Raw genomic sequence first — 24,188 nt, forward strand, 5'->3', positions numbered from 1 at the left:
CAGCATTTTTTTTTTTAAAGTAGGGAATTGATGCAAACAGAACTCTAGTTAAGAAAGATGGGTTTGGGGGTGCCCGGGTGGCTCAGTGGGTTAAGGCCTCTGCCTTCGGCTCAGGTCGTGGTCCCGGGGTGCTGGGATCGAGCCCTGCACCAGGCTCTCTGATTGGCAGGAAGCCTGCTTCCTCCTCTCTGCCTGCCTCTCTGCCTACTTGTGATCTCTGTCGAATAAATAAAATCTTTAAAAAGAAAGAAAGAATGAAAGATGGATTTTAAAAAAAGAAAGAAAGAAAGAAAGAAAGAAAGAGAGAAAGAAAGAAAAAGAAAGATGGGTTTGGTGGCATTCTGGGATAGGTTAAAGAGGCAGACTAGAGACAGGGAGACCTTGAGAGGAGGGCAGATGAATGTAAATAAGCATCTGGGAACACGGGGAGCTCGTAGGAAACATTCCAGGGCTCCAACTAACAGCTCTGAGCTGCTAAATGAATGTGTGTGGTAGGATGCAGAGAAGCTATAAATACCACAGCCTCACATTCTCCCAGTGTTTACCATGTGCAAGTTACTAAGCATTTTACAGGGATTAACTCAATAATTTTGCAAGTCGTATGTGGTAGGAATGATTATCATCCACCTTTTATGGGAGAAGAAACTGATGCTCAGAGAGGCTAGGTCATTTGCAGAGAGTCGCTCGGATTTGAACCCAGGCTGTTGAACTCCAGAACCTGCATGCTTCATATAGACCACCCAGCCTCTTCCCCAGTCTGGGGGACATGAAAGATGGTGACATCACTGGCTGAGAGGGGAACTCAGTGCGGGAGGGAGTTGGCGATGGGAGGGTAGTGTTGGATGTGTGTAGCGTTTGGATGTTCGCCTGTACCATCCGTGGGAGATATCCAGCAGGCTTTGGGTTCCAGTGTGGAGAAGGAGCTGGTTCTCATTAAAAATAACAAAACATCTGTAAAAATACTGTTGGCTGGGTTTCCCAGTCAAGCTATTCAAGAGAGGCCTGCTGTGCTAACAAACAGGAAGCCCGGGCCCTGGCCGAAGGTTTGGCCAGAGACTTAGAGAGGTCAGGTTCATCAGCAGGTGCTCAGGGGCTCAGGACCACTGTGAGCTGGAGGGGTGAAGTGTGCCTGTAAGGTTCTGCCAAAGACAGCAAGCTCAAGCTTGAAAAAGGAGGAGAGGATGGATGTCTCTAAGCCTTCCTCAGTTTACCCCACGGCCCCACGTCATTCAAACAGACCAGAGCTTCTCAATGCTGCTTGCCCATTAGACTCACCCAGGGAGTTTCAAAAACTACTCATCCCAGGCCTCACCCCAGAACCAGTGAAATCAGACTCTCCTAGTGTGGAAACACAGGCAGTTCTGAAAAGCTCTCTAGGAGGTTCTAATATGAGGCCGGGCTTAAGAACCAGAGCGATGGAAGAAAGGTTTGTCCTTGGGGATGACCAGAGAGCAGGGTAATGACTAACACCTACAAAGTACTTTTTCATGCATCCAGCACTCTCCCATACAGGCCTTATGTAAGGAGCAGTTTAATGCCATCCACTGGTTGGATGGGAATCTGCGAATCCGAGAGAGAAGTGACTTGCTCAAGGTCAAAGTGTTATTTACCGGAAAAGTCAGGCCTACAACCCAGATCTGTTGGCCCCCAATTCAGGGTTCTTTCCAAAGGCCACACCGGGTAATACCGCAGATAGAAGGCCAAGTTCTTCTGTATTCTCAGAAAAAGGTGAGGGTGCAGCCTTTTTAAAAAGCAATTATGATCCACAGGCATGAATCTAAAAATAGAGTTGCAGCTGGTGTGCTGGAGGGTCAAGGGCCCAAACAGGGTGAAGGTAGCCAGGCCAAGAGGTGGTGAGGCCCAGATGGCCCCACGGCCGACGGGAACGGTGGGGAGGCTGCGGGGAAGGACCGGCAAGAGGGTGAGTGGGGCCCAGTGAGGAGCGGGCATGGGGAGAGGCCTGGAGCTGGGCTGGGGCACCTGGAGCTGGGCTGGGGCACGGCCCCCAGGGTGAGTGGGGTCCAGACGCAGGCCTTTGGGCCACCTACAGCTAACGGTGGTGGAAACGGCAAATCCAAATAATTCCCAGAGGCGCTTACCAGATAATAGGAATTCCAGGACTTAAGGGACACACTGTCTTACTAACCAGATAATAATCACCCGCTGATTTTTATAGAACTGTGTAATTAAACACTGTCTCTTTTTCCCCATTTTCACGACGGCCTGTGGTATTACCCTGCCCCAGCAGCTTCATGTGTAATACCGCTATAGCCTCTCACAGAGACACTGACAGAACAAATGGACGAATGTGTCTAGCAAAATGCCTAGCACATAGGAGGTGCCGAATAAATATTAGCACCTTCTGTGGTTGTTTCTTTTTTGAATGTGGATGGTGAGGTTCAGAGAGGCTGCATCCCATCTGCTGCTTGGGAGTTTGGGCTCTGGAGCTGGACTGCCAGGTTCAAGCCAGCTCCCCTCATCTAGCCATCAGGCCCAGGACAAGTGAGTTAACCCACTTGTTTCTTCTGGTGTACAATGGAGAGAATATCTGGACCTTTCTCGGGCGGTTCTGGGGGAACTTACATGAGATAGTCTGGAAAACTCCAAGCATGTCCGTGGCCTCTAAGCACCGTTCAATAATGGTTCACGAATTTCACTCAACAGGACTGGTCTAAACCCCCCCGGACAGCAGGTGCATGAGCCAGCAGGAGCACGTAAGCACCGCGATACCCGGTAGCTTCCAGGGACAAGGGACATTAACCAAGGAAAAGGAAGCAGTCGGGGGACCACATCCAGACAGCTTGGTCTCTACTAAGCTGCCCTGACCCGGGTAGGATTCCAACTCTGCTGACCTCTTGGGCTGCTGGAGCCCCACAAGGAGAGCCCCAGGGTTGCCTTGGGCACATCCAAGACATGCGTCTCTGTTTGGCTCCTCGGGGCCTCCTGACGTAACACCCACAGCCTTATGAGACGGCACAGACCTTCATCAGGCCCCACCTGTGACTTCAAGAGCTAGCACTCCCAGTCGGGTGTTTTATTATTTATTTATTTGACAGGAAACACACATTTGGTCCCGTGAGATACCATGCTACTGGCTGAACGAATGTCCATTACAGAAAAGAACTCCCATGGGCTCTCTGGAAGGCCCCGCATGGCCCGCCGAGGACAGCTCAGTTGCTGCGGGGAAGAACTCTGCCTTGAAGAAGAGACCGGCGGCCCGACTGACCCCGGGGAGCCTCGGTCCTGCAGCCCTGCAGGGCCGTGACATTCAGACACATTGGGCATCAGCAAAATAATGGTCATGCTGGTTGTTCTGAACTAGAAGATGTTCTTAAACCCACAGTGTACCAGACAACTTATATACATTACAAATGTATAAATTAAGAGGTCTACATGTATACAAAATCTTCCGATGGGGACCTAATTGCATTCTATGCCATGCTAGGTATTTTGAGGGAGCCGGTATGAAAAATCGAAGGTATTTATACATAGGCCCTGCCTCTCTCGTGTCCACCATGGAATCCCCGGGTGTTGTCAGGGCCCCTGGGCAGTCTCAGCACCCCCACGGGTAACCCGTCTGCCGTCTGCATCTTCCGGGACAGCAGAGGGCTCACGCCGGGGCTCCTCTCTGGGGTCGCCATCTCAGCCAGGCGGCGCCTCCGGACCCACGGGCTGCCAGAGGGAGTGATGCTGCTGTCAGAGGAGTAGTCCATGCACTTGCGGAAGATCTCGGGGCTGGTGCCGCAGTTCAGCCGCCCCTCCTCGGCCAGCGGGGATTTTCTGGAAACGCCTTTGCGTTGAGCCAAGGGGCTGCTCCAGGGACTCGAGCACGGCGAGGCGTTCGGGCTCAGAAAGAGATTCTGGTGGCCGGAAGGACTGAGCTTGTTGGTGACCGTGTGCCGCCGGCCCGCCATGGGTGACGTGGGATTGCTCTCGGGGTCGGAGGAGCTGTTGGCGGAAGACTCGTCCCCCATGTACTGTAGCTCCTCCACTCTCTTGTTCAGGGACCTGTTCGGGTGGCTGCTCACAGCGGGCTCCTCGTCCTGATTCTTGTCTTTGAGAGGTTTCTTTTTGGGTGGTTTCATGCCAATCAGGACAGCCTTCATGTTCTCCCTGCCCTGGGACTCTGTGCTCATGAACTCGTGGGCTTTGATGGCCGCGTCCACCTCCTCAAATTCCACAATGGCACACTCCTGGGTCCCCACCTGGCTGTACCGGCTGCTGATCCTCCGGATATCGGGGGGCAGCTCCCTCCCGGGTTTGAGGATCCGCACTGACGAGATGACCCCGAAGGTCCCGAAGAGCTTGAGCAGGTGCTCCATGACCTTCTCCTGCACCCTCCCATTCTTCGGGGGGGTGGCCGGGGCCCACGGCTTGGGGGAGAGGTGGAGATCGTAGACCAGGAGCATCTTGCTCGGGAGGTTCTCGTTGGGGAAGAGGGGGACGGGGGTGGTCCGCCTCACCTTCCGCTGGTCCTCATTCAGCTCCAGGCTCACCGAGTACTTCAAGGCGTGCGCCGTGGTTCTCCAGTCCCGGGTCAGGTGTTTCACCTGAAGAAGACAAAGCACATCTGGAATGGTACCCACCTATCCTTGCCCACCTCCTGGGCTCTGTCATCTCCCTCCCTCCTTTCCTCACCCCCTGGAATGCTGGTGGCCAGCATCCTAGCTGGCGGGCTAGGGCATTCAAACGTCCAGTGAGCGAACGCACACGCTGTGATGACGTCAAGCCAGGCGGCGGCGTAGAGCAGTGCCGTCCGACAGAACTTTCTGTGGGGATGGAGATAGTCGAGTGCACACACATTTAGCGGTTGAGGCCCTGCGACAAGGCTGTTAGACACCCAAGTCCAAGGCCCACCTCGGGCTGGCGGTAAGACTTGACATTTCCCAGGCTCTCAGTGTCTCAACTCCCTCATCTGTCAAATGAAGACACTACTCGTGTCCACCTCACAGGCTGTCATGAGGATCAAATGACTAAATCAACAGATACAGATCTATACGCAGACATACCTGATACATCCACATACGAAACCCAGAACAGTGTCTAGCTCATGGCGAGTGCTCAGTAAGTATCATGTGCTATCATCACTTCAAAGATTACGTGCCACCATTTAGACAGGATTCGGAGATTTTTAACATCCGAATATGTCTCTGAAGTCGTGTTTCTCTGTTTACGCATTTGATACACAGAAAGTTCCAAAAGATCTTTCGTGTTCCACTGCAATATCTCCTGAAAGTGATGTGGGCCCTTTTGACCTGGAATAAAATCCAAGTAGGGCCTCATGGAGAATGATGCAACAGTCCCTCCCTCCCTCCTCCTCCCTGGGTGGAAACTGCGGGTTGACGTGCACTATATGAAGGCTATGTTTATATTGTAAAACAGTAATTTTCAAGAGGCCCACTTCCGCTGGAGGGAACGCTGGGGGAATGAGTCATCCCATTCCAAGGAAACAGTGGAGGTGGGTGGGGTGGGTAACCTGAGCCAGGAATGGCAAAATCACCCTGAGTCCTCTGAGGCCAGGCCAATGCAGGCGCTGTGCAGAGGAGCCCTGAGACCAGACAGAAGCTTCCCAGAACTCAAGAATGGAGGCTGGCTAGCACAGGACAGCACAGGGCGGGGCGGAGGGGGAGACCCCTTGCAGATCTCTCAGTACAGGCAGAGGGGGCACTGTCCACTCTAGTCCTGGTCTCGGGGTGAAATGGCCCAGACTGGGCTGAGGGTGTGGGAACCACAAGTCGCCTACACCCAGGACCAATGGGCTGATCTCCATGACACACACCAAGGACAGAGGGTCAGCGAAGGTCCAGGCAAAGGGTCAGACTACAGGTGAACGGAGTCCATCAGGGATCCAGCAAGGGGAGAGAGAGATGCTGACCAAAGGTCACTGCTAGGTTGTGAGGAAGCCAGGCAGCAGCTCTCATAGGATGACACGGCAGGGAGCCTTCTCCATACCAGTCAGGAAGGGAGCATTCAGGAGAGGAAAGACAAAGCGAGTGCCAAAGCCTGAAGCCTGAACGGGGAGTGCTCGGGGCAGGCTGGTGCTGCCTTACTCCAAGGTCTAGAGAAGCCGATGGAAGGCCACATGCAAGGGAGAAGAACGCGGGCTCTGGCAAGAACCAGCACCCCTCCAGAACCAGGAGCAGAGTCCGCTAGGAAATGCAGGTTAAGCCCGAGCGTCCTTGGGCACCATCTCAGACAAGGAACCCGGAGGTGCTCTCCTTGTGCAATTAACTGGAAGAACTTCCTAAGAGTCTCAGAAACTGCCATTTCACTGTTTGTCATATGTGTCTCCTATTATGATCAGCGGGAAAGCCTTTAGAATGGAAAGGGCCTTTGTTGTCATTTTGGAGGTGCTGGGGAGGCTGTGTCTAGTGCCATAGTGGCAGCTTCAACAGGAAAAAAAAAGTCAGGCTGACTCTTAGGGTCCCTAGGGAAGAAATAAAGGGACGCCCACTGGCTGCTTTGTTTTGGGGTCCCCCACAAACACTTCCATGTGAGGGTTTGCTCACCGTTCCCTGGACACGTATGATATTGCGACATACCATTTTGATAGGACTCGGGGATTTTAACGTTCAAATACTTCTCTGAAGCAGCATTTCTGCATTTCTTCATTTGACACAAAAGATCTTCTGAAAGATCTTTCCTATTTCAACGCAGCAGCTCCTGAAACTGATGTCGACGGTTTCAGCTTGGAATCAAACCCAACTTGAGGCCTCACGGAAAATGATGGAACAGTCCCTCTCTATCATATATATCCGTTGTTCTGTGTCCCCCTTCCTGGCACGGAGCTGCTCGAACCCTGGCAGTTCCTCCGGGACAAAAGCACTAGGAGAAGCTTTTGTTCTAATGAGGCAATTCTGGGCAGGCTCCCTGGTGGCTCCTGGTTGAGGGCCCATCACCAGAAAGACCAAGCCATGGTTAGAAGCTTGGAATTTTCAGGGAAGGGAGAGGGGCAGGAAACTGAGTTAATGTTTGATTGTGCCTCCATGAGGAAGCCTCCATAAAAATCCCAATACCACAGGCTTCAGAGCATTTCCAGATTGATGACTGCATCCACGTACAGGGAGGGTGACACACCCCAACTCCGCAGGGACAGGAGCTCCCGCACTCAGGACCTTGTTCTGCTGATCTCTTCAGCTGGCTGTTGGTCTATATCCTTTATCACAGCCTTTATTAAACTGGCCAACCTAAGCAAGTGTTTCCCTGAGTTCTGTGAGCTCTTTCTGCAAAAAATCAAATCCAAGGGGGAGGAGGTGATGAGAATCTGTGATTTTTAGCCACGTTGGACAGGAGCTGTGGGTGACCTGGGAGCCTCCTGTTGGCCACTGGCTCCTGAATTGGGCCGGTCCTGTGGGACTAACCCTTAACCTGTAGGATCAGATGCTAGCTCCCGGTAGATGCAGAACATGAAGAGCCCCTTCCCTTCTCCTTTACCCTGAAAACTCCTACTCGTCCTCCAAGATCCTATTTCAATGTCACTACTTCTAGAAAGACTTCTCCATCATCCAGGCAGAGTAACTGGCTCTGATGAACACGACTTTGCGCTTTCACTGCCCATGGTCATCGTTCAGCCCTACACTGAGCTCTTTCCTTCACTGGACTTTGCAAGGGCAGGGGAAATGCCACCTTCGTGTCAACTATCCTGTGCCCACCACAGCAATCAGGGTACAGGATGGATAGGTTTGGTGACTGGATAAAAGGACAGAGCCCAAGAGGAGAGGACAGACCACAGCAGCAGGTGAGGCAGGGAACAGCCCCGGGGAGAAGAGCTCTCCTCCAGGGCTCTCTGGCAGAACGCACAGGCAGCCTGGCCGGGACCCAGCTGTTACATATCCCGTTATGCAACAGGCCATGCCATGCTTTTCTATTCTAGTAAATATACGTCCCCCACAGGAGACATGGAGTTCTTACTCCAGCTCATCTGTCCATGCTTTGAGACGGAGGGATTTCACACAATAGGCCAGCTGCGGGGTCTGCTGCCTACATGGTTGCAATCAGGCACCCCATGTCGCCACACTGATGAGAGGTTGGTCTTACACGGCAATGGCTGCTGGAGTCTGGAAGGAGGTCATTCCCCGAAGTCCAAGGTGCTCCTCCTTCTTATTTATTCAACTGGGCAAGGGAAGAGCCTGTGTATCGCACAGTTCCAAGGCCAGGAGGTGTCTCTCAAGGCGACTGAGTCCCCGTGTCCTGGCACAGCGTTCTCTTGGCCACCCACTCACCTGGCAAGAGTGCCTGAACTTTGCTCAGAACAAGCACTATTATTTCCTAACCGCCACCCGCGGACATCTGTCCCAGCACCCAGGTCTCTTTCGATACTATGGGAAGATGATCTTCGTAGCAATCCTAAACCCATTCTGGATCACTTTTCTCTATTTCAGGCCCCACAGCGGGGGCACCGGTGGGGGGGGATCGCTAATCACCAGCTATCAAAAAATATTGAGAACTGCAACCCCCACCCCCCGAAATCCTCGAGTCAGCTCGTGAGAAGGAAGCCTTACCTTTTTGAAGGACGTGAGGAGCTTGACGCTCACGTACCCCAGCTTGTTCCTCCGCACGTGCTTGAGCAGGAAGGCATCCTTCTCCAAGTTTTCATCAGAAAAGTAGAATTCGATCTGGTCCACCAGCTTCCTGATTAACTCCTGGTCCGGGGGCTTCCACTCCTGCTCGCTGTCCTCACGCTCGTTCTCGCCCCCACTCGTCGTGGCGCCACTGGGGCCAGAAGGAGATGCCGGGGGTTACAGGCTGAATTGTTGTCCTCCACCCGCCTTTACCCCAAATTTCGTATGTTGACGTTCCAAAGCCCTGTATGTCAGAATGTGACCTTATTGGAAATAGGGCTTTGCAGATGTAATCAGTTAAAGACAAGGTCACGCCAGGGTGGGGTGGGGGGTTCCCTAGTCCAGTGTGGCTGGTGTCTTATAAACAAGGGAAATCTGGAGGCACGAGCATACCGGGAGAATGCCATGTGAAGGTGAAGGCAGAGATCGGGGTGAGGCAGCAGAGCCCAGGAACATCAAGGATTGCCAGCAAACCACCAGAAGCCAGGGGAGTGGCTGAGACCCACCCGTTCCCAGACCCTGGGAAGGGAGAGCTCTTTGGACACCTTGATGTCTGACTTCTGGTCTCCAGAACCATGAGGCAATCAGTTCTGGGGTTCTAAGCCAGCCAGTTCGTGGTAGTTTGTTTCTGCTGCCCTAGGAAACGGCACTGGAACACATGTGAACTGGGCTCCTCAGAGGTCATGATCACCTGGCCCCACGGGGCTGGCTTTTGCCCAGTGGGCAAAGAAATCAAGCTTCTGTTTTTAACATGGGTGGAGGGTCATTCAAATAACACCACCTTCTACTAACATTTGTGTGCTGCTGTGCCACGGATAGGATGCTTCCCACATTCCCTTCTTATTCTTCCCTCCCTCACCCCACCCCCCAAATCCTGATTTCTAGAAGGTAATTTAGCAGAGTAATTAAGAGTCCCAATCCCAGAGTTAGCCCATGTAGGTTCAAATCCTGCTGCCACCATTTAGTAACTGAGTCAACTCAGGCGAGGAACTGCCCTGCTACACCTCAGTCCTGTCATCTGTATATTGGAATCATGACAGTCACTCTCCTGACAGGGTGGTCAGAAGATTAAATGAACTAATACATAGAAATGCCCACCCGGGTGCCTGGCACGCCCTTGGAACCCGGGAGGTGGCAGGTAGGTTCGTTTATCCCACAGATCTAGGATTGACTAAAACTCAAATTTTCTGTCTCCAAAGCCAGCACACATAATATTTTCCACATTTTGTTGGGACCCTGCCCCGGAATCTGGAAAGTATCCCACTCGGCAGGGCCTTCTAAATGAAACCCACACCCACCAGCAGCTCCGGCTGAACAGACTTCCTCCCCTTCTCCCTGAGAATATTAGGATATGAGAACAAGCCAAAGAATTCCTGAGCGAAGCTTCTTTAGGAAGGCAAACCTTTCACCAAGGGATAACAAAAACTTCAAAATCATAAACATTCAGGGGCTTTGTGAAGATCTGCATCAGAGCTGACACCATTAATTAGAATCTCTCGAAGGTAAGTTCTCTCTGGCATATTTAAAGACCAAATTAGATTACGTATTATACAATATCATATATATCTTATTCAAGAAAAAGGGTTGGCTAAAAATTACTTTCAGAAGAAAACATTACTGCTTTCCTACATGGCAGCTTGTAACACGACAATCAGACCCAGAGTCTCCATGAACATGTGCTGAGTAGAGTGAGTATTTCAGGAGATGGATGCAGACACCTAGTCCATCTGAAGCATTCTGGGCACTTCTACTCTGTTGGGAAAAACTGCCTGGCTTCCCAGAGGGCGACTCAGTCAGTTGGGCATCTTTCTTCGGCTCAGGTCATGATCTCAGGGTCCTGGGATCGAGTCCCCACATCAGGCTCCCATGGGGAGTCTGCTTCTCCCTCTTTCTCTCCCTCAGCCCCTCACCTCCGCTAGTGCTCCCCTCTTGCTCTCCTCTCTCTCTCTCTCTAATAAATAAATAAATAATCTTAAAAAAAAAATAAAAAGAAGCAAGCAGTTAACATTTCCCTTGGACTGGCATTAAGCTCTTAAATAAAATAATCGAAAAAGGTGTAAGGGGGCTCAGAATGTAAAAGTCAACTATTACTGAGATAGTTTAAAGCTGGAAAAGGTATGTACATGTAGGTCCTTCAACTCCAGCAAAATTTTCACTGACTCTTCACCAACCCCCCACCAAAAAACAAACAAACAACAAAAACAACAAAACCCAACTGTGGAAGAGGCAAGATAAGAATAAAAATGGAATATTTTGGCAGGAGAGAAAATACTAAATAAATCTGTCTCCCGATTTTTCAAATACAGAAATTATAATTTTAGTATAAAAGTAGGCGTTGGTTGATTTTAAAATGAAGAGTTTAGTTATTTGCCTACAGACAGTCTGGAAATGTTTTTGAAATACTACACCAATGTCCCAAGACAAACGCATACTGATGAGGGGGAAAAAATGGTATGAGAGACTAACTTTAAAAGTATGTTTTTTGGGGCGCCTGGGTGGCTCAGTGGGTTAAGCCGCTGCCTTCGGCTCAGGTCGTGATCTCAGAGTCCTCGGATCGAGCCCCACATCGGGCTCTCTGCTCAGCGGGGAGCCTGCTTCCTCCTCTCTCTCTGCCTGCCTCTCTGCCTACTTGTGATCTGTCTGTCAAATAAATAAATAAAATCTTTAAAAAAAAAAAAAGTATGTTTTTTCAAAAGTCTTTTAAAAATGGGGTGGCAAACCAAGGAAATATATGGGGGTAGCCTATAAGATAAAACAGGTCAAAAGCAACTTAAACATTAGACAAACAGAATATTTTAGAAGTTTCTAGAAGATAGCTGTGATCGCCATTAGTCAGATTCACCCAACATCTGATAGCAAACTCTTTCTCACTTGCTTCCCTTTATTATGGAGGCTATAAAAGCAACAACAACAAAAACAAAGCAAAAAATCAACCTAAATATGTACTTTCTCAGCCTCGGTTATAGGTAGTAGCTATTTGTCATGGCATGGCCAATAAAACACAAGTGAAAACCTTTTGGCCCTCCCTCTTCCCTTTTTATGTTTTGAGTGTGGATGAGATGGTTGGAGCTGTAGCAGCTATTTTACCACCATAAGAAAAAGGCCAGGAGAATTAGGTTGGTCTGATATATTGATATTATTGGCTCTGATATTATTGAGTTGCTGAACCAATTCCTCTAACTACGTACCTACAGATTTCTGATTACATGAGAAAGATAAAATCCATTTGGTTAATTCACTTATTGGCTGGGTCTTCTGTTACTTACAAACAAATACTATATAGTAATACTGCATTGAGAAAAGTGGTCCTTTGGGGCGCCTGGGTGGCTCAGTGGGATAAGCCTCTGCCTTCGACTCAGGTCATGATCCCAGAGTCCTGGGATCGAGCCCATTGGGCTCTCTGCTCAGCAGAGAGTCTGCTCCCCCCACCTCTGCCTGCCCCTCTGCTACTTGTGATCTCTCTCTCTCTCTGTCAAATAAATAAATAAAATCTTAAAAAAGAAAGAAAGAAAAGCGGTCCTTAAAACATGCCAAAGGAAAAGTGGAATAAATCAATGGAATGATTCAATGGAATGAAAAAGGAGAATCAAGATGGACAACACAGATTTTTCTCTTTATTAGAGAAAGCTTATCCCCTAACTAGTAGTTAAAACGGACAGGTTGGATACACCAGATAAACTAACCTCAAATGCATGGGGAAGTCTAAGCCCCACTGACAAGGATGAGAATAAACAGGAGGAGCTGCGGTTAGGTGTGGGATAATGACCAGTGAAGAGTTTTGAGTGGACTCAGGTATTGGCAAAATATGTCTAACTTAGTACAACTAGCAAGTATAGCAGAGGCGACCAGACCATCAAAGGGACCCACAGCCTAGTAAGTCTTACTCCCCAACTAAAGTCGTTGATACTGTTAGAAGTGAATGCACAAACGAAACACAGTAGAAGGATGGGGATGTAATTTCTCAATTTCTCCAGTGCCCATTCTAGAGTGTCCCATTCTTCCCAAGGTCTGCCATGGGAAGCCCTTCCTCCTGCAGATGACTTTATCTCCAACTTGACTGAGAAAAGCAATCAGACTTGCCTAGAGCTCCCTTGTGCATACCCACCCCACAAACTCATTCTGTATGTCTGGGCCTCTGCCAAAGCCTCCATTGGCCATATCCAGGTGCCTTTGCTCCACCTTGGCCATCTGGTCCCCACTGCAGGATGGGACAGTGGACCACTTCCTTCTCAGTACTCCTCCCGCTAGGCCTTGTTCTTTTCTGATTTTTCTCCCCCATTTAACTGTCCTTCTGGTCTACTCACTCTGCTCCCATTTCTCCAAGGATCTATCCTCAATTCTTTGTCCCCAGGTGGCCTCCCACTTTGGCCCCTGGATAGCTCATCCAAGTCAGATCTGCCTCCTCCCACCCCTCCACCCTCTTCTTCCTCCTGGGCCCCCATCCTCAATTCCTAAGTGCCTGCCCGATGCTTGCTTGGAAAGCCCTAGCACTCCAAATCCAGTATGCCCAGAACTGAACATCACCTTCTGCAGAGCTGGACCTCGGGGAGTACTGAAGCCTAGGTCTGCGGAGGGACATTCCATCTGGGAAAGGCCTCTTCCTTTCATACAGTCTCGCAGTAAGCAATCCACACTGTGTTGGGGGAGGGGGGAGGGGGAGTGGGGGTGGGGGGCGCGACTCTGCACCAGTTCTTTGCACCCAGTGAGCAGACAGGCAGGTAGCCAGATTCCAGAACAGGTGGGCGGTCCTGGGGAGGTGAAATAATCCCCTATACAAGTGCAGGGGTGAGCTTCCTGTCCCCTAGGACCCTCTCTCTGCATGGGTGCTGTCAGTGGCAACTGTGCATCTCCAAAGGAGGACCTTGGAAGATAGGCAAGGCCCTTTTGCATATCTGGGAGCACGCTGCCTTGTCTCCTGGTTCCATCAACAGCCTTTGAATGAAAAAGACCCTGTATCCTTTAGGAACATCAAAGAAGTTTATATCCCTTAAATATGAACGTTGGGGGGCACCTGGGTGGCTCAGTGGATTAAAGCCTCTGCCTTCGGCTCAGGTCATGATCTCAGGGTCCTGGGATCGAGCCCCGCATCGGGCTCTCTGCTCAGTGGAGAGCCTGCTTCCTCCTCTCTCTCTCTCTGCCTGCCTCTCTGCCTACATGTGATCTCTGTCTGTCAAATAAATAAATAAAATCTTTAAAAAAAAATATGAATGTTGGTAACTTTCTGTCAATTACAACTGTCCTGTAAAGACTATGTATCTTTCCTCTCAAACTGCCTCACTAACTACTTTCCCTATTCACTCTTCTTTGCATTTAGACTCAAAACCCAAGATGCGTCTTTTAGCCCTCTCTTTTGCTCCCACACCGAGCCAATTATCAAGTGCTGATTTTATTCTGCAGTGTCTCCCATCTGTTCTCTTTTCCATTCCAACTGTCCTCATTACTTCTCCCTTGGACACTATTAATAGTTCATCAAAAATGAATCTTAAATATTAAAATAATACATACATGTAGCAAAAAAATAAAACAAAATAGCACTTAACTTAAAAAGAAAGCAACGAGGGGCGCCTGAGTGGCTCAGTTGTTAGGTATCTGGCTTCAGTTCAGGTCATGATCCCAGGGTCCTGGGATCAAGCCCTGCATCTGGCTCCTTGCTCAGCAGGAAGCTTGCTTCTACCTCTCCCACTCCCTCTGCTTGTATTCCCTCTCTCTCTGTGTTTCTCTCTGTCAAATAAGAAAATAAAATCTTTAAAAAAAAAAAAAGGCAATGATTCCCCGTTCTACCTCTCCTCCCTAGAGGCAACCTCTATTCAACCCTTTCATTCTTAGGAGAGTTGCCTTGTGGTTCTATAAAAATGTTCATGGTTCTATTTCTCACTTGCCAATTTTCAACGTTCTCTACTCATTTCCTATTATATAAGGTGAGGACTTGGGGTCACTCATCTCCCAAAGCCTCTTCTTCTAATTTTTTAATATTTTGTTATTTTTATTAGCCTTCTAATTGTTTTTAAAATAATACAGTTAAAATTCTCTCTTATTCCATCAATATTAGATGATATGTCTCGCTTCCTCCCTACCTTGATGTGTGTGTTATAACCCTACCTTCTTCTCTCCTCCTTCCACTTCTAATCTTTCAAATTCTATCAGATGTACCTTCATTTTATTTTGTCATGGTTCATTATGCTTACATTCTATTCTGTAACTAATAGTCCATGTTTTGTTTTTAGATACTGAAAGTTGAAAGCCAATCCATTGTCTTTTATTTTTTAATCTTATTTTTTTAAAGATTTTTTATTTATCTATTTGTCAGAGAGAGAGAAAGAGCGAGAGAGCACAAGCAGGGAGAGCAGCAGGCAGAGGGAGAAGCAGGCTCCCTGTTCAGGGGCTGAACAGCGGGGCTGGATCCCAGGACCCTGGGATCATGACCTGAGTTGAAGGCAGACACTTAACCGACTGAGGCACCCAGGTGTCCCTACTGTCTTCAATTTTTATGACTACAAACATTACTCTGTGAAGGGCTAAGTCATTTGCTAACATTACATTTCTTTCTTAGGGTTTTATTAGTTGACTGACCACTTGGATTGATCTTCTGTCTCCTATCCTCTCTTTCATATTGTCTGTCTTTGCCCTTGTCTTTGATTTACATGGCAAGAGATTTCTTGACATTATCTTCTCATCTTTGTTGATGAGTTGCTCAATTTCAGAATTATGTACTCTCTAAGAACTCTTTTATGTCTTCAGAATATTTCTTTTAAAAAACATCCTATTCTTGTTTTGTGGATGCAATATATTAAATTCTCTCTCGGATACTAACCAGAGTGTGTGTGTGTATAGACATATAAATATACATAAATACATATTTTTGTTTCCAACAGAGTCACCTCTATACCCTCTGGGTCAGTTTTTCACCTAATTTCATGTAATTGGTTTTCTTCATGTAACTGGGAATTCATCTTTTTCTTTATTAAAATTTTTTTAAACAAACTTACTTTAGAATAATTTCAGACTTACAGAAAAATTGTGAAAGTAGTACAAAGTTCCCATATATCCTACATCAGACTTCTGTATTTCATATTTTGTATTAGTATGGTACATTTAATGAACTGTTATCAATACATTATTATTAGCTAAAGTCCAGATTTCCAGACTATTAGCTGAAGCCCAGATTATTCAGATTTCCTTAGTTTTTTTTTTTTTTTTTTTTTTTTTTTTTTTTTTTTTTTTTTTTAACCTAATGGCCTTTTTCTCTTTCAGAATCCCATCCAGGATTCTATATTAGATGTAGTCATCATGTCTCCCCAGGCTCCTCTTGGTGGAACAGTTTTTCAGGTTTTCTTTATTTTTAATGACCTTGACTGTGTTGAGCAGTCCTGGTCAGATATGTTGTAGAACGTCCTTCATTTGGGATTTATCTGCTATTTTTTATGACTGAGTAGATGGTGTGTCTGGGTTTTAGGGAAGAGGACGACAGAGGTAAATTTACATTCTCGTCACATCATATCAAGGGGACTCTCAACATACCTGATCATTGTAATGTTGACCCAGTAGTGTTATCTGGTGTCTCCACTGCAAAGTTACTGCCTTTCCCCCCCACCTTTCCTACTGTGCACTTTGGAAGGGAGTACACAGTCCACACTTAACAAGTAGGGAGTTGTGCTCCATGGCTATTTATTGTGAAAAGTAGAGGAAGGTCTGGGTTGCTTTTCCTTGGTGGGTCGAGTAGGTTCCCTCCACAGTAGTATACTGCGATTGCTTTTCTTCCTAGGTGGTTCTACAGACCTGGGGGTGGGGTGGGGAGGCTTCACTGGCAGGCAGACAGGCAGGGAATTACTAAATAGGGGCTTTATATGGAGGAGGAGTTCCTCTGCAGGTACCAGCTCTACCTTAGCTGCCCAAGCTCACCAGTTAGTTCATTCAATTCCTTTAGAAAATAATCCTATTTCTTCTTTTTCTCCTTGAAAGTGAATAATATGTTGGTTGCTACTTTTCACGATCAGGCAATTGTTCTAAAGGCAGAACTTAAATCACCTCTCAGATAGCAGCATCCCTTTTAATCCCTGCATCCTTCACACATTTCCTAACCAGAATCTTTCTAGGGTTCTGTCTTCCCACCTCCTCCCACCTCCCCCTACTCCACTCCTGTTGTATTTTGGCTTAAGCCTCTTCCACTCTGTGCCTTATTACACATTTCAAAGAATGGCTATGTCGTTCCTCTACTTTAATTCTAATACTAATGTTTTCTATTTTATTAAATAAAATCCAAAGTCCTTAGCTCTTCATTTAGATTCATTTCCAATCTGGCAGTCACCAGCTTCTGAACATATTTCTTTCTATTTCCTTTCAGATCCTTTGCTCTAAAACAAAAGCAAGTGAAAGATGAATAGGTCCCTGTGCGTGTTGCAAGGTTTCTGGACTCTATCTCTTGGTGCACGCTGTTCCATCTCCTTGAACTTCTGGTCTCCATCTTTCAGGTCCAAATCCTAGCCATACACCAAGCTCCAACTCAAATGCAACACTCCCTGGAAGGAAATAACTTCAACCTCTCCTAACACTTGTCCGTACTTGTATCATAGCTACTATGTGCATATCTAATTAATGCCCTGGACCCTCATCCCCTGGAGGGTAGGATTCACATTGGTTTCTTTCATTCTGGTACCATCCCAGAGCCTCGCACATAGTAGACTTTACAAAGCATCGCCAATGTAAAGTGAATAGCTTCTGTAAGGACAAATCCCACCTATCAGGATTCTCTGAGACAGGAAGTATGGTTACTGACAAATATGTCATGTGTGGCCTTTCAAGAGAGCTTTGAAAAAAATATATACATTTAAGTTTTATGTTTATATTATTGTTTCTTTTTAAATACATCATTGTAAATTGGGGATACTAATGTGTGGGGTTTTTTTTTTTAAATAGCTGTAAACCTGCTAGAAATGAAAACAAAGGGTAGAAATAAGGAGGTACATTTCAAAACAAAGGACTGGGCTCCATGGGTCAGAGTTGAAATATTTATCATATTTGTAAATGATCTAGAGAAAGAAGTATAGCATAAAATCTCCAGGATTGCCTTTCTCATAAAATATCAAGATAATCTGGAGATATTAACTGAATGGTCAATCAAATGTCATCATATGAATAAAAATACCCCAAATAAAATGGTTGAATAATGAGCTCTTCACTGTGGTTTTCAACACAGAAAAGTTTTTGTGGCCTCATTGTCTATCCTTGCAGATGATCTACTATGGTGCTTTGGCTGCCAATACCAGGAAAATGGTGGACACCAACCAGGTGGATATTGAACAGAAAAGAGAAAGCATCATTTATGAAAAACACCAGGGTTCAGTACAATCTGCGTATAACTCCATTTGACTTGATTCTAGAAAAAGATAATGAATCTTAAAAGGTTCTAAAGGCAACCAAATTGATAATGCAATATAAGAACACAAGGACAGATTCAAAAGATAATGGTTTTTCAGAGAGACAACTTGGAAACATATATTGCATATATTGCATTATATAAATATATAAATGTTGGAGATGTGTCCAACTGTGGAAAGGCATTATGGGAATAATTATATTTTGGATGCTACTAGTGGAGGCCCATGCTATGTCTGGATGGCCCATGGGTTCTTATAGACTTATTACAGACATCATGACGCTCTTATCTTACGTGCTGTTCTAATATGCTATTCTGGCATAATTTCTAGGGCCTGGGAAAGGAGCAAAAGCAGTGGGTGTCTCTGCAGGTCTAAATAATGGTTTGTGGTGTAAAGCAGAGATAATGTATGCAAAGTCCTTAGTTCCTCATCCAGTACATAGCTGGCATTAATAAACGGAGCCTTTCACTATGGTCACCCAGAACAGAGAAAAGATAGCTTATGCAATGTCCCTGAAACATCATGGGGAGAAAGGAACCTAGATGTTTCTGTTTGTTAAATGAAGGTATGCTTCCGTGATTTTATTATTCATGCTGATATTTAGTATTATAGTTTTAAGTCATTTTTACACATTGTAAGACAAAACGAGTAAATATATTAATGCTGTTAAGAATCAAGACTGTCAGTGCAAAAAAATAAAAGAAGTAAAACAAAAACCCTATAATGTCAAATATGAATTAGAATCATCAATATAAAATTATTTTTTTAATGTATTTCCTAGCACTATTGAAAGGGCTAAAACCAATGTTGCCCCAGTGGAAATTAGCACTCTTGATTCTAAGTCTTGGTTTCTAAATACCTTTCCGCTAGTATTTGGAAAATACTAGCCACAGGGATTCCTGTGGAAATGGCTGGATCCCATGACCCAGGTAGGAAAAGTACAAAGTAAGCCCAGAATATCTAGCATCACAAAGCAAGAAAGTGCTCAAAAGACTCAAGGGCATGTTCTGAAAGGCTATACTGAAGCCAATCTGAAAGGCTTTCACTACTGAATCAGGGACATTGTAAACATCAAAAATAATGATTGTAACCAATTTTTAAAAAGTGAATAACAAAAGTCCATGAATCGAGGAGGGCCAAAGGAGGGTTCTAATTTAAATTATTTGATGTGACGATTACACCCACTCCTCTCTTTGAAAACTGGTCATTAAGCATTTATGTTGCTTCCTTAGAAGGGATTCTTGTTCAGACCCAGATGATGAGGCAAAGCTCTCTTACATAGAAGAATGCCAGCTAATCAATGTACAAAGGATAATAAAATTAGAAAATCACCAATCTGTAATTCCCGAAGAACTGACTCAGGCAAGGATCGCCCGTGGATGCTCAAACCGTTAGGTAAAGGGCCTCAGTGAAAGAATATTCACAGGACACCCATGTATTACTTGTTAATTGCAAGGGGAGAGACGTACCTTCACAATGGCAAGATCATATTAGTCAAGTGGTCAAATTAGAGCATCACTTTGGTGAAAGCCACCTGCGGTGATGCAGCAAAAAGTCTGTGGCATTGCCTATGAGGTGTTCTTGCCAAAATGTTGAATCCGAATTGAATCAAGCCCTTAGTCTACCTTCCGATTGACAGGAAACACAGGGTACAAAGGAGCAAGTTAAACTAGACGATCAGAACAAAATCAGACCAATTCCAACCGGGAAACATTCAACAAGACATCTGGCCTCTTCTTTCAAAATAGCAACGCATTTAAAGAAAAAAAAAGTGCGAATGTTCTAGATTAAAAGATTCTGAAGAGACATAACAGGCAAACGGCACCACCTGGGCTGGATTCTGGTTGGAGGGGGAGAAAGAAACATGTATAAAATACAATGTGGGATGCTTGGGGTGGGGGGAGACCGAAATATGGAGCTTGGCTATAAGATCATTTTAGGGATTAAACTAAGGAATCGTTGTTAATTCTCTTAATTGCAATAATAGTATATGGTTTTACAGGAAGTGGTCATTAGTAAGAGCTCTCAAGGTGCTAAGGGTACAGTAAGTCTTGTGTGTATTTTCAGTTGGTTCAGAGAAAACCGCCCATAAGTCTATCAAACAAATAGGGCAAAATACTAACAACTGTTAAATCCAGACGGTAGATGTACCAATGCTCACAATACTACCCTTCCACATTTTATGTTTGAATTTTTATTTCGAAAAGGTGAGAATAAAAAGAAAGGCACCTTTTTGGTGAGAGAGGTGTGGGGAGAAGACTAAAGAACATTTTTCTTATTTCCACGTGTTGCTGGGACCCCAGGGTAAGGCCAAGTAGTGGGCTGAGTACTGGTGGTAGAGCGAGGACCAAGGTGAGGTCACGGGCTTCAAGGATCTCACTATCTTGTTGGGTGAAAACTACGCAAATACTTCAACCCAATGGCATGATGCAATGACAGAGACATGCATTCGTTCAACAAATACTCAGGAGCACCCACTCTATACCAGGTGCTGGGGATACAATGAAAGCAAGGCAAGCATGGCCCCCAAATTCATGATGCTCACATTCTTGTGAGGGAGACAGAACTACACGATTACAGCCGAGGTTAATGCTGGGTATAAAACGTGCAGAGTACTAAGGCAACTCTGAGGACGGGAAACAAACAGCTTTGGGGTGGGAACTGGGGTTTGGGGAGACAAAGCAGTGAAGTGTTTTTGTTGTTTTAGTTTCAGGGGTAGAATTTAATGATTTATCAGGTGCATAGAACACCCAGTGCTCATTCCATGTGCCAGCTCAGCCGGCACCCAGTTCCCCCATCCCCCACCACCTCCCCTCCAGCAACCCTCCATTTGTCTCCTAGAGTTCAGAATCTCTTATGGTTTGTCTCCCTCTCAATTTTCATCTTATTTTATTTTTCCTTCCCTTCCCCATGTTCATAGGTTTTGTTTCTTAAATTCCACCTAGGACTGGAATCATAGGGTATTTGTCTTTGTCTAACTGACCGATTTCACTGAGCATAATATCCTCTCGTTCCATCCATATCATTGCAAGTGTCAAAATTTCATTCTTTCTGATGGCTGAGTAATATGCCACTGCATATATACACACTACATCTTCCTTATCCAATCTTCTGTCAACAGACATCTGGGCTCTTGCCGAAGTTTGGCTATAGTGGACACTACAGTTATAAACATTGGAGTGCACGTGCCCCTTCGAATCACTAGGTTTGTATCCTTTGGAGAAATACCTAGTAGGCGCAGTGAAGTTTTAAGGCTGACTAGAGATCGATCAGGCAATCAGAGAGACCCAGAAGAGGGAGGGCAAAGGTGTGCAGACACAAAACTGTACCCTATTTTCTGGAATCTAGGGGGTTAGTGCTGGGGGAGCACGAATTACTGAGACAGCCAGGAAAGGAGCCATGGGCCAAGGGGATGAGGTGGGTGGGTGCCACATCTCAACACACAGGAACTTAGGCTTTCTCCTGAAGGCTCTGGAAACTGAGAAATGGCCCCATGGGGCAGGGGCGGCTGCTCTGCCAGGCCAGCCCAAACAGGGGGACAGCATGGATCCTGTCCTCGGCTGCATTCTCCGGCTCTGGATGTCTGCCTGCTGGGCTCTGTCAGCTCCACTACCCAGAAGAGCTTCCAGGGATTTTCTGGGGTCAGCTCTCTGCCAGTGTGGGCAGCAGGAAATGCTTCAACTCGAAAGCTCCATGAGACTCCAGTCCCTAGAGTTGGGAAGGAAGGGTGGCTCTGGAGAGAGAGTGTGGGGGGTGGGGGCAAGAAGCCCACCCAAATGAGGATCATGTTCTCCTACTCTCCACAGGGGGCTCTTTCCAGGCCCAAGAAATAAGTAGGGCTTTAATGCCTGCTAATGGTGCGATGCCAAAACTTAGTCCCAGTATAGGGGGGAGCTCTTCGCCATAGTCACAGGCAAATGAAATCAGAAACATCAGGCACTCTGAGCTCCTTTACATAACCTCTGAAATTTTTTGTCTAGATGGCCGCCTTCTCCTGGAGATTGAGATGTCAGTAACTACGGACCGATTATTTTTATTCTCAGCACGGAGCTGAACCAATGCGTGAGTGAATGAATCAGGTTTTACAGTGTATAGAGGGCTGACTGACAGATCTACTGTAGCTTCTGTATCATCTGCTCATGGTCCGGTGTTTCTGCTTTCAACTCTGGGGCTGGCCTTTCCTCCTTGGATCCCTCTGTCTTCACTGAGCTGTCCCGAATCTCTGGGTACCTACCTCCAGACCTCTTCCATTGGGGAAGGGTCAGCCAAGGATCGGGAATGGCTCCCATCCCAGTATCCTCATGCCCTTCAGTTCAGCATTCTGCCAATGAATTAAACATCCGCCTGCCAGGGAATGACCCTGCAGAGCCCTGACAACTGAAAGCATGTGCCCCGAAACCCTGAAGAAAGAGGGTTCATAGGAAGTTCCTGTGGGCACTTCTCGGAATTCACAAGTTCTGCCATTGCTCTACTCTGCGGGCTAGGGATACTCCATACTCTTATCTCAACCACAGGAACGAAACCACAGACCCCAAAAGTGCTGGCGTTGGTGGACACAAGTCCAAGGTCTCCGGCTGATGACAGGCTCAGGGCCCAAAGGCACGGTTAGACAGGTGGCTTCCTGTACCTTAACAGCTCCACACTGACCATCACTCAGGAACCCAACTAGCAAGGCAGCAAGAGGATGATGCAAGCTTAGAAGTCAGGTGGGGGAGGCTGCGTGAAAATGGGAATCCCCGGCCCGCCAGGATGCAAGCAGCAAGACTTGAGCTGATTCCAAATCAGAGCAGGAGAGCTCTCCGCACCACGAAATCGCTCCTCGGATCCCCCAGCAGCAAGTGTCAGCTGGGCCTAGGCTGCCCCCACCCATTTGGGCTGACGAGGGGACAAGAGGAAGGAGGCAGTGAAGGCTCGGTGGGGCCCGTCTCAGGGGGAGGTGGGCCGGTCTCGGAGCGGAGGACCCGGCCGGAATAGGCTTTGGGGAAGGTCCCGGGGGAGCGCGCGCCAGGAGAGACTCCTCCGGGGGAAAGAGGATGGCCAGGATGGCCCAGGAAGGAATTCCTCCCGGGTCCCAGAGCATGTCCCCGGCCAGGCCCCTCAGAGCCCCGCCGCCAGCCCCGGGAGCTCCGCTCGGGCGACACCAGCCACCGCCGAAAGCAGGTCCTGCCCTCGCTGGGACACCCGGAGCAGCGGCTCCGCGCCGGGGCTGCCCCGAGCGGCTCCGCCCGTGGAGTTGTCCCCGCGCTCCTGCTCGGCCGGGACCCGGGGCGGGCTCCCCTCGGCCGGGCCGCGCTGCTGTGCCTACCTGTGCCCGCGGCTCGGCTCCTCCTCGCTGGCGCTGCCCCAGCCCGGGCTCAGGTACCGGGCCGGGTCCCCCGCGCCGCGCGCCTCCGCCCCCTCCTCGTCGTCCTCCTGCTCCTCCACGTCTTCGGCCTCCTGGATGGCGACGCGGATTTGCACCGCGGTCTCGGGCCCGGGCAGCGCCTCCTCGCCCGCCTGGGCCATGGCTCGGGGCCGGCCGGGAATGCGGCGCCGCGGCTGCCCGCGCCCCGAGGCCCAGCCAGCCGGGCGGCAGCGACTGCGACGAGGGGGCGGGGGCGCGGCTAGCGCGCCCGGGAGGGGACGGGGGTCGCGGCGCCCCGCCCCGCGCCGCCGCCGCCACCGCTGCCACCGCCCGGGCCGCCAGCCGCCAGTCGCGCGCCAAAGCGGGCGGGGCCGCGGCGGGGGAGGGCGACTTCCTCCGCGGTCCCCGCGCACCGCCCGTCCCGCAGAGATGCGTCCGACCCCCGGCGCCTCCGGGGCCGCCCGCGGTTCGCTCCTCCTACCCGCTCCGCTCCACAAGGCCACCGAGAGGAGAGAGGGACTTAGTGTGCGGAGGCCTGGGGGGGTGGCAGGCACGGACAGCAAGGGGCTTCTTAAGGGGCTTCTGTGCCTCCCGGCGTGTCCCCCACGGACCTGCCAAGACGACCTCAATCTCCATCGTTAGTCTCCTTGGTACAACCAAACTGAGTGTGCGCCCTGTGACGGACTTGGTTCCTGCAATGCCCTAAACCCGTGGTTCTCAAAAGTGTGGTCCCCAGACCAGCAACCCCAGCCCTACCTGGAAACTTGTAAGAAACGCGCATTCTCAGGGCCCAACCAGATCTCCCGAATCAAGATACAGGATTCTGAACTTCGTGTTTTAACAAGTCTTCCAAGTGATACCAAAGTTCACTAAAGTTTGAAAGCTACTGCCTTGTAATGCCCCTTTCAT

At 48.2% G+C, this 24,188-nt stretch overlaps 1 protein-coding gene across 1 annotated transcript; it reads right to left on the minus strand.

The window, feature by feature from the left end:
- Positions 1–3,025: 3,025 nt before the first annotated feature.
- LARP6 (La ribonucleoprotein 6, translational regulator) lies at positions 3,026–23,639 on the minus strand. The gene is made up of 3 exons (XM_047737973.1): positions 23,241–23,639; positions 8,502–8,712; positions 3,026–4,550 (listed from the first exon to the last, which is right to left on the minus strand). Exons 1-3 carry the CDS (start codon positions 23,438–23,440, stop codon positions 3,483–3,485), a joined length of 1,479 nt encoding a protein of 492 aa, XP_047593929.1. The 5' UTR covers positions 23,441–23,639; the 3' UTR covers positions 3,026–3,482.
- Positions 23,640–24,188: the final 549 nt, after the last annotated feature.

The sequence above is a fragment of the Lutra lutra genome, chromosome 7, assembly GCF_902655055.1.
Source record: "Lutra lutra chromosome 7, mLutLut1.2, whole genome shotgun sequence".
NCBI lineage: Eukaryota > Metazoa > Chordata > Mammalia > Carnivora > Mustelidae > Lutra > Lutra lutra.

Bases quoted from the DNA above. Each gene is read 5' to 3' on its own strand.
- LARP6 (XM_047737973.1), bottom strand. From the start codon at position 23,440: ATGGCCCAGGCGGGCGAGGAGGCGCTGCCCGGGCCCGAGACCGCGGTG. The intron at 8,713-23,240 runs GTAGGCACAGCA...TTCTGGCCCCAG, and splicing joins GAGCCGAGCCGCGGGCACAG to TGGCGCCACGACGAGTGGGG. The intron at 4,551-8,501 runs GTAAGGCTTCCT...TGTCTTCTTCAG, and splicing joins TCCTCACGTCCTTCAAAAAG to GTGAAACACCTGACCCGGGA.